The following is a 16,292-nucleotide window of genomic DNA, read 5'->3' as shown; positions in this document are numbered from 1 at the left end:
TTGTAAAAAGAAAATTTTATATATAAAGTAAAAAAAACAAAAGTTGACAAACTAATTAATTTTAACGTAAAAATTAATTAGAGGTAAATTTTACAAAATAATCCATTAATAAAAATAAGAGTAAATACTCTTTTCGATCCTTAATCATTTACTCAATAGATATTGCGCTCCCTAACAATTATACAAACACAAATTGATCCTCATCCATTTTTGTATTTGTTCAATCCAGTCCCTGAAACCTGCTGACAGCAGGTCAACGTTGACGTGTCAGATAACTGTGTCTACGTGACTTTGTCTCCTTTGTAATAGGGACAAACGTCTCCTGAGCCTTCAATCAATAGGTACAAATCGCACCCTGTCAACCATCTTCCTCCTCCGCTTCACTGGCTCTCTCTCTGCAACTGCCTCCTCCCTCTTCCTCCGAAACTCTCACTCCCTCCTTTTCTCCCTCTTCTCCATTGCTTCTCTCAACTCCGAAACTCTAACCCCCAACACCCCCAATCCGTCTCACCTCGTTTCCCGAATCATCATCAATATCATCACCACCACAATCATCATCAAAATCACCATATTCATTTCTTCTCATTTTCATCACAATCATTATCGTCATTAATAATATTATCAGCATAATCCAAAAATTTAAAAACAGAAAATATAATCACATTAAATAAGTATCCTGGACACTTAGAAGAAAAAATCCATTTGTTTTTTCAAAAAAATTACCAAAAAAATAAAGATTAAAAAAGAGTAAAATTTGAGTGTTAAAATAAATGAAATTCATGATGTTGTTGTAGCGGTGGTGGTAGTGGTGAGATGAAGAGAAATATGAAAGTAAAAAAAAATGGAGAGAGAAAAGAAAGGGAGGAGAGAAAGGAGAGGGAGGAATGTGAGTGCGATGACGGTGGAAAAGAAGGAGGAAAGAAGGAAGAAAGAGTTGCGAAGGAGGGAGATAGTTGAAGAGTTTAAGGGGCGATTTATCCCTTTTACGAAGGAGATCCGCTTAAACCTGTTGTTAACTGGTTCTAGGGGCTAGATTGAACAAATATGAAAATAGATGAGACCGATTTATATTTTTATAAGAAAAAGTCTAGGGAACCAGCACTTTTATTAAAATTTGGCTAGTATTCAACCATAAAAAAAAAATGAATAATTCTACACCATTAAATATTATCTCATACTATTAAAAATATTAATAATGACTAATTGATAACTATACTGCTGTCCCACTAGCATTCCTCAAATAATTAATCTCCCACTTTCCATAAACATATATGATTGCTAAGAAATGTCTACAGTCTACCAAATGTACTCCACAGCTATTCGTCAGAGATTATAATGATTAGATCAACGTCTGAAATAGGTCAAAAATATCAGATTGGTCAACTGATTGTACGTTCTTGATTCGTCTAATGACGAGTTCTACCAGTAAGCATGTGGTCCTATACGCACTCAATTAGCACCATCATGAGGGTCACGTGAACGCTCTGAATAAAGGTAACATAAGCTGTTAAAAGCATTGAGGAAGGAATGAAATGAATAACTCATGCAATGAATCACGAGTATCTCACCCTCTTATTAGTTATTAGTTATTACACCCCCGTTATTTTTAACCTGGTGGCAAAATAGTAATTTTACATGTACAAGGATAGGCACTTGTGTCAATTCACCACAATCTATCACATACATTTCACTATTTCAGAGCCTGCGCTGTCATCATTATTTTATAATCTAAATCCTTAGCTTGCTAGATCTCAATTATTAAGAAATCCTTGCATGAAACATAGTGGTACCACTATAACAATAGTAATAAACTAATAATTAATTATTATTATTACTATTATTACTTTTCTTTATGTGAATACAATTTAGCACATATAGATGACCTTTTTTTTTCTTTTCTCTAAGATGGAAACTTATTTGGGCTTTTAAACGTAGTCTGAAATTAGGATGAGTTCACTTTTAAAGTTGGATAAAACATTATATATTATGATTCAATTTTTATTTAGTTAAACATTCTCCTGAAAAAATAGTTATAATTATGTTATACAAAAAAAAAAAGAATAGGGCCGTAGCTTGATCAATATTATGAGCATTATTGTTGTTGTGATGATCATATCATTGTTAAATTATTCAACAACAACACCGGTTATTATCTTGTCAATTCTTAAAAAAGATAGCTGTAATTATACGCAACTATATGTATAAATAATCATTTAGCCTAATATTGAGATTATATAGAATTCATATTTATATTAATTTTTATGCGTGCTTTATATTTGTTAACTATATATAATTAATATGTAAGTAAAAAATATATTCAATTAAGATTTTCTAAAAATTTAATGGCTTATATTTTTTTTAAAAGGATTAAAATATTAAATTAAGAAGAAGAGAATTTGGTATTTTAATATTTAAATTCTTAAATATAGAAGCTAAAATTTTCGCTCTTCGTGTGTAATAAAGTTACAACGCAGAGGAAAATAAGGAGAATGAAAAATGAAGTAGTTTACCATTTACATTTATCACCATCATCTAATAATGCTCTTCTTTAAGAAAAACAACATAAAAGTAAGAATGATACCTTTTTATGATTTTCGTAAAATAGAAATTTGATCAACAGAATCGCAAAATAGTTGTATGATAATTAATTATTAATTAAAGACGTATAAATTAATTTTTTTTAGAAAAATGATAAATAATAATAATAATATAATATTAATATAGTTCCAATCCAGAGTCCAACCAACTACCATACCGGTCGGTTTCTCTCTCCTCTCTCTCTCTCTCTCTCTCTGAAACATTCCTGTGCACGTGTGCCTGTTTTCTGGCGCCATCGCTTCGCTTTTCGATGCTCTGTTTCGTTACTGTGATACAGCTTCGCGAAGAATGACAGAAAATCAATGAGATCTTGTGTTTTGTGCTTCGTTTTTTTATTTAATTAATTAATTTTATTTTTTATTTTTGTTAAATCTACTTTTTATTTATTTATTTATTTTTTATAGCGATGAACTTCTGGTCTAGCTATAGTCTTTATTTGACTCAAGTGATGGTAGCGTTGAAAAGTTTGAATCACTTTTTTGCATTCTTTAAACATTTCTTCCTGTTCCGTTTTGGAAAAGTTTGTGAGGATGGATCTTAGATTTGCGTTGTTTTTTTTGCTCGCGTTTCCGTTTTTGTTCCTGTTATTATAACGCATAAGATTGCAGGTGATGAATTGAGTGTTGTGCGATGGATTCAACTATATATCAGATATTCAGATGCTTAATTGTTTTCTTAGTTAGTTATTAAGTAGTCAGAATAAAAAGAACCTTTTAAAGAAGATTTGATATGATGAATATATTCCATGAACTCTGTTACTGCTTGCTATTGATGATTTTTGTTATGAGTCGTTACACAGTCACACGGATCTAATGTGAGTAAAACGTGGATGACTAATTCAACGGAGATATCGATCTTATGATTAGGGCCTTTTTTAGCTTGACTTTAGGGAACACAGCATTTGATTAAAGCTTATCAACTTTTTAGAAAACATTTGGAAATATATTATTAAGGTATCGCCATCATTTGCTGATAATTCCTTTTTTCCTTTCAAGGCTTCACGAGATAGTTTTCTTGAAGCTATTGATTTTCTTTACACATCTGGTGTATAATAGTGTTCCTCTTTATACTATCTAAAAAGTAAAGCACAAATTTATTTGAGAATTGAGGTGCTTATTGATGTTTTGATGACTTGTGAAATGCCTTTATATTTGCAATATGTTTGACGTAATAAGTTTATAGATTTCAAACTCAATTGATAGGAAAATTACAATAGATCAAGACATTAGAAATTTGGAAAAATTTCAGTGGAAGATGTTTAATGTTTTGGTCTTGCTTCTACATTTGATTTAGAATTGTTTCTTCACTAACTGCAGAAAAAACGTTGGGGAAGCTGGTGGAGCCTGTATTGGTGTTTTGGATCTACTCATAAAAGCAACAAGCGGATTGGTCATGCTGTCCTTGTTCCTGAACCTGTTGCACCAGCAGGTCCAGCTGCTACTGTGCCGCCAAATCCTTCAACCACCATTGTAATGCCATTCATTGTCCCTCCATCTTCTCCTGCATCTTTTCTCCAATCTGATCCACCTTCCGCTACTCATTCGCCGGCTGGATTGCTCTCTCTCACAGTCAATTCTTACTCATCTGGTGGACCTGCATCCATTTTTACCATAGGTCCTTATGCCTACGAGACACAATTAGTTTCACCCCCTGTATTTTCAAATTTTACAACCGAACCATCAACTGCTTCTTTTACTCCCCCACCTGAATCAGTGCAGATGACAACACCATCATCTCCTGAGGTTCCATTTGCTCAGTTGTTAGCGTCGTCACTCGACCGGGCTCGTAAAAATAATGGGATTCAAAAGTTTGCATTACACAATTATGAATTTCAGCCTTATCAACAACATCCTGGGAGCCCAGGTGGCCAACTCATATCACCTGGATCAGCAATTTCAACATCCGGAACCTGTACTCCTTACCCCGAGAAACGCCCAACTCTTGAGTTCTACAAGGGAGAATCACCAAGGATATTGGGCTTTGAACACTTCTCTTCTCGAAAATGGAGTTCAAGGGTGGGTTCTGGATCCTTGACACCAGATGGTACAGGGCAAGGTTCAAGATTAGGTTCGGGATCTTTGACACCTGATGGTGCGGGTCTGGCCTCAAGACTTGGATCTGGATGTGCAACACCTGATGGTTTGGGGCAGGATTCAAGGTTGGGTTCTGGCTCTTTGACCCCTGATAGTGCTGGACCAACCACTAAATGCAGCATCTATGTGCAAAACCAGATTTCCGAGGTAGCATCCCTTGCAAACTCAGAGAATGTACATCAAAGTAATGCACCATTAGTCGATCACAGAGTCTCATTCGAACTAACCGGGGAAGAAATCGCAAGATGCCTTGCCAATAAAACAGGTGCATTGCTTCGAAACGTGTCTCAGTCTTCACAGGGTATACTAGCCAAAGAAACCATTGACAGAGAAAGCATACAAAAAGACAGCATTAGTTGTTGTGATGTGTGTTCAGGGAAAACGAACTATAACCCCAACAGTCCTCTAGGAGAAGAACGGCAGTGCTGTCAGAAGCATCAATCCGTTAATTCTTCCAAAGAATTCAATTTTGACAACAGGAAAGGTGATGTTTCTGCTAATGCTGCCAAGGAAGGTAGATCAGCCAACAGCTGGGCTTTCTTCCCACTGTTACAACCAGAAATCTGAGGACTTAGTTAATTGCAGCATGACTTGACATGTATGATTCAAGACAAAAAGGATTTTTAATATCTATGCAGGACTTAGTTCGCTGAATCCATATCTGAGGACTTTGTTTCACAATGCAGTTGGTTCAGCCTTTGAGGAAATGGTGATAATTGGATGGGTGAGTGAGACACAGAAGAGGGAAAACCAAAAAAGAAAAACAAAACTAAAGTTGGTATTATTGTCCTTTAAGACCCAAGGGGGAGCATAGTTGGTAGGTAGGGACCTAGTAGAAAGAATTCTAAATTCTCATAGATCATTGGTTATGGACATTTCCTCGTTTCAAGCATACAGAAATAGCAAAATACAGGTACTTCATGTTGTGAATTCTTGTATCATTCCACGTGCAATAATGAAATAGGTAACTTTTTTGTTGGCACTTGGATCATGGATATAACCTGCATATTTCTTTCGAATTTCTACTTTGATGCCTGCATCCTTTTCGTGCATTGGTGGTGGGGGCACTTTTCTAGGTTCTAGTAAGTGGGTTCCCCATGCATCTCTGTTTTCTCCACATGTTAACTTCTTACATGGATCTGTAATTATGTACTTATGTACCATTTAAATCAAGACTTGTGTGATTTGAAGTTTGAACATAATATTTGTGGGAACACTCTGCTAATATACCTTCATCGACCATTAGATGAAATATTGAAATTTGAAATATTGGTATGTCGGCACAGTGTCCCAGAATGTTACATACTAATAACATTATAGCACAATCTGGTACAATCTGCCACTAACCGTAACATGGCCCCTAATGTATGAATGTGTTACTGAAAGACTGCAATGAAGTTGTGCTGCTGGCTCATCATTTGCTGGTGGGTTCAATTCAATTCGTTATCTTATTTCATTTCAATTACAAAATACAAGAAGAAAAAAAGGTGACATTATCCGGTGAGTCAGAGTAATCATGGTGGGACCTATAAAATAGTTGTTTGCAGTGCACTAATTAGTTGGGTTTGTCTGAGTTGTTTGGTTTGGCTTGTTGTCCTTCAGAGTCTCCCAATGGACAAAATATTTCGCTTTCATTGCATGGACTTTAATGATAGGTGGGTGCCAGTTTCATTCACCCACCTGCACGATTAAACTTTTCCTTTGACCCTGTCTCTCTACATTGCAAAATGCTTTTGATAAAATAGAAGATATTAATCTGGTGTACAACACAGAATAAATGAGGTTTTGTAGTAACATAAATTAGCAGGCAATGTTATGGCTTATGATTAAGAAATAATCAAAATCATGGTGACGTATGAATGAGTAGTCAATTAATTAATCCAATATTCATTGGCTCTGATAATGTAGAAAATACCAATAGAATTTCATCTTATCAAACACAGCCATAACAGAGTAGTTTGCGTTAATGAGCTGTAGTTCAAGTGATAATAATAAATAAATCACCCTCCTTGTTCCTGGGGTTGTGGGTTTGAGTTTTTTTTTTTTCTTTCTTTTTTTGGATGTGAGATTCATTACAGTACCCTCCAAAAACCAAAAACAAACAAGTAACTTAGTTTTAGGCCTTTAAATCTGCAATAATTGAATGGAGTTAGGTTCGTTCGGTCATTCCACTTGCACCGCTGAAAAATGACGAGGCTCTATCTATGATTCTATGTATAGTTGAATTGAAATTGAAATCATAATATATTACACGTGGTTCCCTTGATCTCTCTCTAACTCTCTAAGTTATGAAATGAAAAATGTTGACCAATAAAAAACTCACTTACGAAAATGACAACTCGTATATGTTAAAAATGATTTTCACACACAATATGCATAAGCAACTTTCCAAAATCTTCCAAAGCATATTCTTACTTTGTGGACTTTCTTGATTTACATGAGTTTAATTTTATACACTATATAAATGTGGTCACATACATAAAAATAGTTATTTTTTCAGGTTGACAAAAAAAAAATTGTTATGTCATTTTTACACCGAGCACTATCCTATTTCTATTTACATGACAGTGTTTAATTATATATTATTAACATATTTTTATATTGATAGTAATGCACAAAAATTAAAATCTCTACATGTGTAAAAAAATAATGAGTAAAAATATTATCTTTTAGGTTCTCTGCTTAACTGACCTTATTATTATCACATTAATATATATAACACAAGCGACAAAATCTGATATCACATAATTTGACATTTCTATTAGTATTTGAGAGGTTGAAAATAAATATTTAATATTATCATTATCTCCAGTTTTCATTCATGAAGTATATAGTATATAGTGTACAACTGGGTTGTTATGTAGACACGTTTCCTTGGAACTTATTATAGCGGTGGCTATATAGCTTATGGATTTTTTCATTCTAAAAAATAAAGTGTAATTTTTTATTATTTATTTTATAGGTGAGACTAAAAAAATATAAAAAATTTTAAAAATAAAAAATTATATTTTAAGTAAAAATTTAAAATTTAAAAAATTTAAATTCATAACTTATATATCGCGATTAAATTAGTTAAACAAAATTAATTATTGGTAGTGTAGCAATCTTTGAGACTGAATGGTATACCATTTTTTTTTATTATCACGTGATTAGGACGGGTTGATGTTAAATAGAGACTCCCTTCTGACCACATAACTGTAGCCAAACACATATGGTTGGCAAACTTGGAGTGCAAGAAGAAGCGGACCTATACTACCCTATTTGAATTCGGATCGGGTCAAATCGGATTGGATTGAAACATTTTACATTAACTCAAATTCATAAAACACTAATTTAGATTAATCGAATAGTCAGTTTATTCATTAACTTAAATAAATATTAGAATTTAAATTTTGTTTTATGTATATAACAAATTAATTGACCTATAAAAAAAACTCTTAAATAGAATTTAATTTCATAACAAATCTTATTGAACTGAAAAATACTGTAGAAAAACTTTTTAATAAATAAAAGATTCTCAAACTTATAAAATGTATTGCATATATCGATTAATTTTAGGGTTTGAATTCGGACATAAATTTAAAGTAATCTTTGTGGTCAACATTATTTAGAGAGAAAGAAATTAAATTGAATCAAAGCTAACATTGAGTGGGCAACACAATGATACGATTTATGTGTTTTTAGTGAAAATTCAGGTGCAGTCAACTTTATGTAAAGTTAATAGTTGAGAGTTGTTAAATGATTTAAATGATTTGACTAAATTTTTATTTAACGGCTCTCAACTATTAATTTCATGTAAAGTTAACTGCAGTTGAGTTTTCATCTTTTTTTTTAAACTATTAATCAGTGATTATAAAGAATTATGTGCAATTTTTTAAACTTAATAATTCGAGCATTTTATTTTAAACAAAGTAGAATCAATGGGCTGTCTGAATCACAATTTAAAAAATGAAATAATTGCACATTAGTCCTCGTTGAAGATTATGAATAAAACAAATAGTAAAGTATTTTTATTACATTGTTTATCATAAAAATATAAAATATTGTAATAGAGATAATCTAATTTGTTGGTCAGCAGTGGACAATATGTGCCTTCAAGATGGTGATTGGCCTGCCTCCAATCAAAGTTAATTAGACCCACCTTATCTAGCCAGAAACTATGTGATATAAACAAACTTATGTAGTCTATTTCTTTTTAAATAAACCGACAATTCGTCTAATTAATTTTATATTATCCTTTCGTTATTTGAAAATATTTAGTTTTAGGGGAACGTAGCACTCACTCAAATACACATTACTAGTTAATTATAAAGTATTTTTCCTACTAAAGGAAAAACATGCATGTAAAATAATTTACATATATTAGTTATATCTTAATTTATCATTCAAATAATGTTCTTTCCCTTACTCAATCTCCTTCAACAATTTCATAAATCTTCAAGTGTGACCACCATGTCATCTTCAATGCTATTTCATGTGTCTCAAGCCAATAATACAGCCCAATTCAATAAGGTTCTTTTCAAAAGGATTCACAAGATTTTGTTGTTACTTGCACTTTCTTATCTTCAAGTTGTACTTCAACTTTTATCCTTAATTTATTCTTAATATTAATTAATTAGGACTCACTCAAATAAAGACGCTTAAAATGTCTTTTTTTAAAAATATTTTTTCAGTAATTAAAATTTAACATATATAATTGATTGAATTATGTTATTTTTATCAAAATTAGGCTAAACAAATTGATTTAACCGAAAAAATGGTGAATCAAATCTTGAACTGGTCTAAATTAATATTATTTTTTTATAAAAAATAACTACAATATCCTTATTATAGAGAATGATTAAAATACTCTTATTATATATATATATTAATTTTATAAATTGTTTATATGTGTTAAACTTTAATTATTAAAAAACATCTTTATAAAAAAAACGTTTTTAACGTATTTATCTGAGTGACTTCCTAATTATTTTGTAGTTATTATAATAGAGATCAAGGTATCTCGTGTGTACAGGTGTAAAGTTTTGTTATTTTACACAATCAAATATTTTTTTTTATGCACAGAATTTTATTAATTTATTAATTACTAAATCACGTCATATTATTTTAATATTCGTATAATCAAATTTTCAAAAATTAAATATCACTAAGTATATAATCTAATTAATTAATTTTAAAATTTATAATTTATAATTTAATATTTAAAATTTAAGATAAACTACATAATTTAAAAAAAAATTGATAGATGTTGACTAAAAAAATTAGTTTTTTAATGGCATTATTTTAGATTCTATATTAAGTTCTTAATAGATTATCTATACATAAATTTCCCTTCGTCATTTTGATTAGGTTAATATAGAAATTTTCAATAGGATTTTGTCAAAGTGGTAAGTATACCAAACTATTGAAACTAATAAGTAAGTGATCTATGATGATGATAATTATTTTGAAACAATGCTAAAGATTTAAAAACTGGCATGAGATGATGACATATGTTATGAGTTGCATTTCTGTTATTATTGTCAAGTAGCTGTTGTTAATGCCCCATGTTCTTTCTGTTCGATGTAGGTATCAAAATTAATTTTATTTTTTATGACTATATTCAATTTTATGGCCCACAAATGTACACACACCATTAAATTAAAAAAGAAAAAATTGCACAAATTTGTCGTCATTTATGTTAGAATTTTGGCATTGGAAGTTGTTAGAGAATTGTCATCTACTGCTGTGTTTATGTGCATAATATTGTTTTTAATTTATTTTTAAGGTGTATTTTATGTTATTTTAATGATTAATTGATTTAATTTTTAGTATATATATATATATAGCATAATTAAGATATAAATAATGATCCATATATCATTCACCATGTGGCTATGACGTGTCTTCAAAAGTTTCAGGCTCAGAGTGATGCACCAAACTCCTCTCCAATTTTCACCACCACCATTTTTATTTTGGCATTTATTTATTTATTTTTCTCAATCTCAATCCACTCATAACCATAAAGGACACTCTTCCAAAAAGGTTGCTAGCTTTTCGTGAATATTTGATTGATACAAACCAATCCAAAGACAGCATATATGGGTTTTTTGAATTGAGCCATGAAACATACAAGAACTTGACTTGAGAAATTGACTTGAGAAAGAACGTAAACAATTTGTTTTATTACATGTTTTGTGTAAGATTTTATGCATGTCTTCGCTTCTAATTTTGATACTATTATTCAATATTGACAGAGTTGAATAAGTTTGAATTCATGGAAAAAAAATGGTGTTATTATAATCTTTGAAAAACTCATACATAGATCTATGGTGTTTTTATCTAGGGTCAACAAAATCAGTTGACTTTGTATGAAAACAGTGAACTTGAGATATGTTCATGCAATCTAACTATTCAATTGCCTTTTCAACAGTTGAGGAAATTTGATCAAACCCCTTTTGGTTTTGGAATTGATTCTTACTTCTTTAGCCACAAAAAAAGAGAAGAAAAAAATGGCACTAGCTTCTATTCCAAAAGTTGTGTTAGGCTCACTAGCCTTTGCAATTTTCTGGGTATTAGCAGTGTTCCCAGCTGTTCCTTTTCTACCAATTGGAAGAACAGCAGGATCATTGCTTGGTGCAATGCTTATGGTCATATTTCGAGTTCTTTCGCCGGATCAAGCCTACGCCGCAATTGATCTTCCAATTCTTGGCCTTCTTTTTGGAACAATGGTTGTGAGTGTGTATCTTGAAAGAGCAGACATGTTCAAGTACTTGGGAAAATTGCTATCTTGGAAGAGTAAAGGCCCAAAAGATTTGCTTTGTAGAATCTGTTTGATTTCTGCAATTTCAAGTGCTCTTTTCACCAATGACACTTCTTGTGTTGTTTTGACTGAATTCATATTGAAAATTGCAAGGCAGCATAATTTGCCACCACACCCTTTTCTTCTTGCACTTGCTTCAAGTGCTAACATTGGTTCCTCAGCAACTCCAATTGGGAATCCTCAGAATCTTGTTATTGCTGTTCAGAGTAAGATTCCATTTGGAGAGTTTCTAGTTGGTGTTCTTCCAGCTATGCTTCTTGGGGTTGTGGTGAATGCTTCAATTCTTATATTGATGTATTGGAAGTTGTTGTCTGTTCACAAAGATGAGGAGGATCCAAAAGCAGAGGTTGTAGCAGAGGAGGAGGTTAATTCTCATCAGTTTTCGCCGGCTACAATGTCTCATTTTACTTCCATGAATTCACAAGAGTGGAATATGTGTCTGGACAATGTTAGCATTCAAAACTCTCCTCAAGTTCAGACCTTGAGAAACCGGGCATCTCCGAATGAAGGCGAAATTTACAGGGTTCCTAGTAGCATTGTGGATTCCTCGAGGAACTCGAATGCGTCGAAGGAGGCAGCGAATGAAGTGGCTGAGAAGACAAGGGAGGATCATAATCATGTCAAGGTTGTTGCAGCAGAATCAAATAGTTTTGTTATGCACTTTGCAGAAGGAAGAATGGACTTTTTGGATGAGAAGTGGAAAAGGGTTTTGTGGAAATGTTGTGTTTATATGATCACTTTAGGGATGTTGATTGCAATGCTTTTAGGTTTGAATATGTCTTGGACTGCAATCACAGCTGCACTAGCCCTGGTTGTTCTTGATTTCAAAGATGCTAGGCCATGCTTAGAGAAGGTAAAACCTATATAAACTATATAAACGATTTCACTGCGTTTGATTTGCATTCACATTTTTCATTTTCAATATTTTCCGTTTTCAAAATTTCGCAAACAGAAGACAAATCAAAAAGTAAAAAGAATATAAGATTTTACCGTTTTTAGTATTTTTCAAGTTTTTAATCCCGAACCGAGTTCGTGGCATGCTGATGTGTCACATAATATGACACATCAGTAAAACAGTAATGGTTGACTCATAGTTGACTTATCTAATTTGAACTTTTTATTCATTTTTTTTTATTATGTTTTCTGTGAGAACATTGTATGGTCTCTAAGAATGTTTTACTCTCTTGTTGGAACAGGTTTCCTATTCACTTTTGATATTCTTTTGTGGAATGTTTATCACAGTAGATGGGTTCAACAAAACTGGAATTCCAAGTGCTATGTGGGAATTGATGGAGCCATATTCCCATGTAGATCATGCCACTGGCATAGTAGTACTTGCACTTGTTATACTAGTCCTTTCAAATTTGGCTTCAAATGTTCCAACAGGTAATTAACTCATAATTCTATGACTCTTCTTCTAGCTAATTTCATAATAACTCTTCTTTTGATTGTTATATATAGTTCTGTTGCTTGGAGGGAGAGTAGCAGCATCAGCAGCAGCAATATCAGCAAAAGATGAGAAGAAAGCATGGCTGATATTGGCATGGGTAAGCACCATTGCAGGGAACCTCTCACTGTTGGGATCAGCTGCAAACTTGATAGTGTGTGAACAAGCTCGTAGAGCACCAAATCTTGCTTACACCTTAACCTTCTGGAACCATCTCAAGTTTGGTCTTCCTTCCACTCTCATTGTCACTGCTATTGGTTTGACTCTCATAAGATAGATTATCACCATCAATTATATATATATATATTCTCCATAGAATCAATCTTCTTGTAGACATTTATACAACAGTAAAATCACTTGTATACCCTATCCTTTTTCTTATTACGAGGTAAATACTAAATCGGTACTCGAAAGATTTTGATGTTGACAAAATGGTATTTGATCTTTATTATTGACAAAATGATCCCAAAAGATTTTAAAATTTGACAAAATGACTAATAGTTGATTGAGTTACCTGGAATTAAAATTTAGGAGTGACGTGTCAATAACAAAGATCAAGTACCATTTTGTTATCGTCATATTAAGAGTATGTGAAGAAAAAAAAGTAAGTCTTTAGAATGGTTTTTAAGATTGGGTGTATGTACTAAAATAGTGTCTGCAAATTTAAATTGTACCGAGCAAAAATGTACTATATTAATTTCGTAGTTTTTTTTCATCAAATAATTCATCACGTCATTAAGGAATAACATGGTGTATTCTTGTTTAATTTATGCCATCAAAATTTCAAAAATTATTTTAGTGCATACTATTAATATTATTTTGAGTCTTAACTCGAACAGAATATACATATGTTTGACTTTTCAGTTAAGATTATTGATCATGTCTAAAACTTGGCATGTGATGCATCATTGCAATGAAATCTCAAGTTTGAAGGGAAATGCTATATGCATAAAAGCTGATGATCACATTTTGCACTTGAAATCAGTTCATACCCTCTTCTTAGTTCTTACTTCTTATTATGCTTGAAACTTGACGGAAATTTAATTTAAATTCAATTGATTTTAACATTTTTATATATTTATTCCCTTTTTTTTATTTTATTTTACTCTTTTTTTTAATAAACCAAGATTGAGATTTGATTAGCAGTGTTTCTTATTTTGAAATTGTTTGAAAGGTTTTTTTTTTAAATAATTATCCATTTTCTATTTTTATTTTTCACTTTCACATAGTTGTGAAAACAAAAAATAATAAAAATAAGACAAATCAAGCTTATCATTCGATTTTTTTTCCTTCATGTAAAAGCATAAAAGCATTGTGTATATATTAAATCTCGATACACTTGTTGTAAAACATATCTTATAACCGCTTTTAAATGAAAGTTAAATTCTAAAGTGATCCCTAAGATTTACGAAATGCACTCATTTGATCCTTGACTTTTCAATTGTACTACTTATATTCTTGAGTTGAATAAAATGCATCTAGGTGGTTTCTTGCCTATTTTAGGTCTTGTCGTGCGAGAGTGATCTGGCACTGACTAGATACCCTGGAGTGTCTAACGGTTATATGAGGTAGCAATTGAAACTGTGTAATCTAATTTGGTTCCTTATTCCCTTTTTAACTTTAATTGCAGTAGTAGTCCCTTCAAATGAAGGTGACTGAAATTCTATTCAATCAATGACAAAGACGCCAAGTCAAAATAGACAAAAAAACCCTAACTAATAATCTAGTTTCAATGATTTTTCATCAACCTACACAAAATTTAAATGTAGAATCCACAATGATGCATACCACAACACCGTAAAAAATGAAAAAAAAAAATTATCTACTGCACACCTATTTCTGTGTCAGGAGTTTCTCGAAGAAGCCTTGCTCCTTCCTTCAATGATTTCGAGTCAATAACGACCAAGGTTTCGACGAACTCCAAATCGCTTCACCACAACAATTTTCATGATGATTCGCGAATGTCAAGATTTTGAGCAACGTGATTTATGTTTGAAGAAGATGAAAAAGACGAAATGACCTCTTTATTACTATGAGAATTTGAATGTTTTAACTCTCTCATAATTAAAATAATGTCGTTTTATTATGGATTTAGTGTCAAAATTAATAGGAGAATATTTTAAATTATTTACCGTGGCAATCATTTGTCATGTCACTCTCAGCGATAAACAATTTGATTGGAAAATAGACAAAAAAATCACATAGTTACATTTTATTTAATTTCAAAAATATAAGTAGTGCAATTAAAAAGTTAGAGACAAATCAATATATGTTGTAAATATCAGACACCACTTAGGATTTATCTCTTTAAATGACAAGGGACATTGAGTTTGGGCCTTAAAAGGTGACACGTGCATGGTTATGTGTAGGAAGCCGCATGTGGGACCATGGCACGTGCGACAATGGCCATGGCCATAATTGCTCCATTGATTCATCTCCCTTCACATTTGCAGCATCATAATATAAGATGCTCTTCCTATTATTTTGTTTTCCTTTTCACCGTCAAATTCTTCTTATCTAACCATATATAACTATGCCTTGCATCATCCTTGTTTAATGTTTATTATTATGTCTACAATCATTTTATCTTTTTTCCCCCCTTACTTCTTATCGATTATTTTTAATAACAAAAGTAAAAGACACAAAAAAAAGATGTACATTGCATAGATATAACATTATTTCATATTTCATCCACTATTATTATATGTTTCCCACCTTCCAAGCTCGCATGTCTCACCACCACATCATCTAACATCACCATGTCTTTCTATAACATTTTTTTAAAATCTAAATTGAATTGAAGTTCCAATGTTCTCTTCTAATTGTAAATCTCTTGAATTATTGCTCTACAATTTTCTTTGCTCTTTAGTATTTATTATCATAAGATATTGAGCGCTTTTGGCTGTTATGTTAAAGGAAGGAATTAATAAGTATAGTTAGGACGGTCAAACGGGTTAGTTTGGTCCATTTAGATCTGGTCTGTTAAACTCGTGGATTAAATGAGTTGGTCCGTTTAAGTCAATTTTATTTGCGGGCCAAATTTTTTTAGTCTATATCGTTTATGGTTATTCCGATAGGTTAAACGGGCCAGTCTGTTTATCATTTAATTTTATTTTTTGAAAAATATTTTGACAAAAAAATCACTTTTAAGTCAAAAATCTTTTAAAATAATATTTTTTTTAGTTGATGGGTCGGATTTCGGGTCGGAAGAAATATCAGCTAAAAGTACTGTTTTTTTTTTTAAATAAAAAAGAAAATAAACGGGTCATCCGTTTACCCCGCAAGTTAGTCCGTTTAACCCGTCATTTTTTTCGAATTAATCGGGTTCATCTCGTTTAGCCCAAAATTTAAA

General features: G+C 31.8%; 2 protein-coding genes across 2 annotated transcripts; both read left to right on the top strand.

Annotated features, from left to right (window-relative positions):
• LOC107644863 lies at positions 2,729 to 5,893 on the top strand (the record flags this gene model as incomplete). The annotated part of the gene is given in 2 exon segments (XM_016348808.2): positions 2,729 to 2,757; positions 3,915 to 5,893. Coding segments are annotated over 2 exon segments (1,373 nt in total), but the record flags the coding sequence as incomplete, so codon positions are not given.
• Positions 10,548 to 13,706, top strand: LOC107644860 (putative transporter arsB). The gene is made up of 4 exons (XM_016348804.2): positions 10,548 to 10,801; positions 11,088 to 12,346; positions 12,690 to 12,879; positions 12,955 to 13,706. The coding sequence occupies exons 2-4, from the start codon at positions 11,183 to 11,185 to the stop codon at positions 13,215 to 13,217; spliced, it is 1,617 nt and encodes a 538-aa protein (XP_016204290.1). The 5' UTR covers positions 10,548 to 10,801; positions 11,088 to 11,182; the 3' UTR covers positions 13,218 to 13,706.

This window comes from Arachis ipaensis, chromosome B05 (assembly GCF_000816755.2).
Source record: "Arachis ipaensis cultivar K30076 chromosome B05, Araip1.1, whole genome shotgun sequence".
NCBI lineage: Eukaryota > Viridiplantae > Streptophyta > Magnoliopsida > Fabales > Fabaceae > Arachis > Arachis ipaensis.
The sequence above is the reverse complement of the archived record's forward strand: the minus strand, read 5'-3'. Positions and strand labels throughout refer to the sequence as shown.

What these genes read in the sequence shown, in the direction of transcription:
- LOC107644860 (XM_016348804.2), top strand. Translation starts at nt 11,183, where the DNA reads ATGGCACTAGCTTCTATTCCAAAAGTTGTGTTAGGCTCACTAGCCTTT. An exon ending in CTAGGCCATGCTTAGAGAAG is followed by an intron (nt 12,347 to 12,689) that starts GTAAAACCTATA and finishes TTGTTGGAACAG; the next exon opens with GTTTCCTATTCACTTTTGAT. An exon ending in GGCTTCAAATGTTCCAACAG is followed by an intron (nt 12,880 to 12,954) that starts GTAATTAACTCA and finishes TGTTATATATAG; the next exon opens with TTCTGTTGCTTGGAGGGAGA.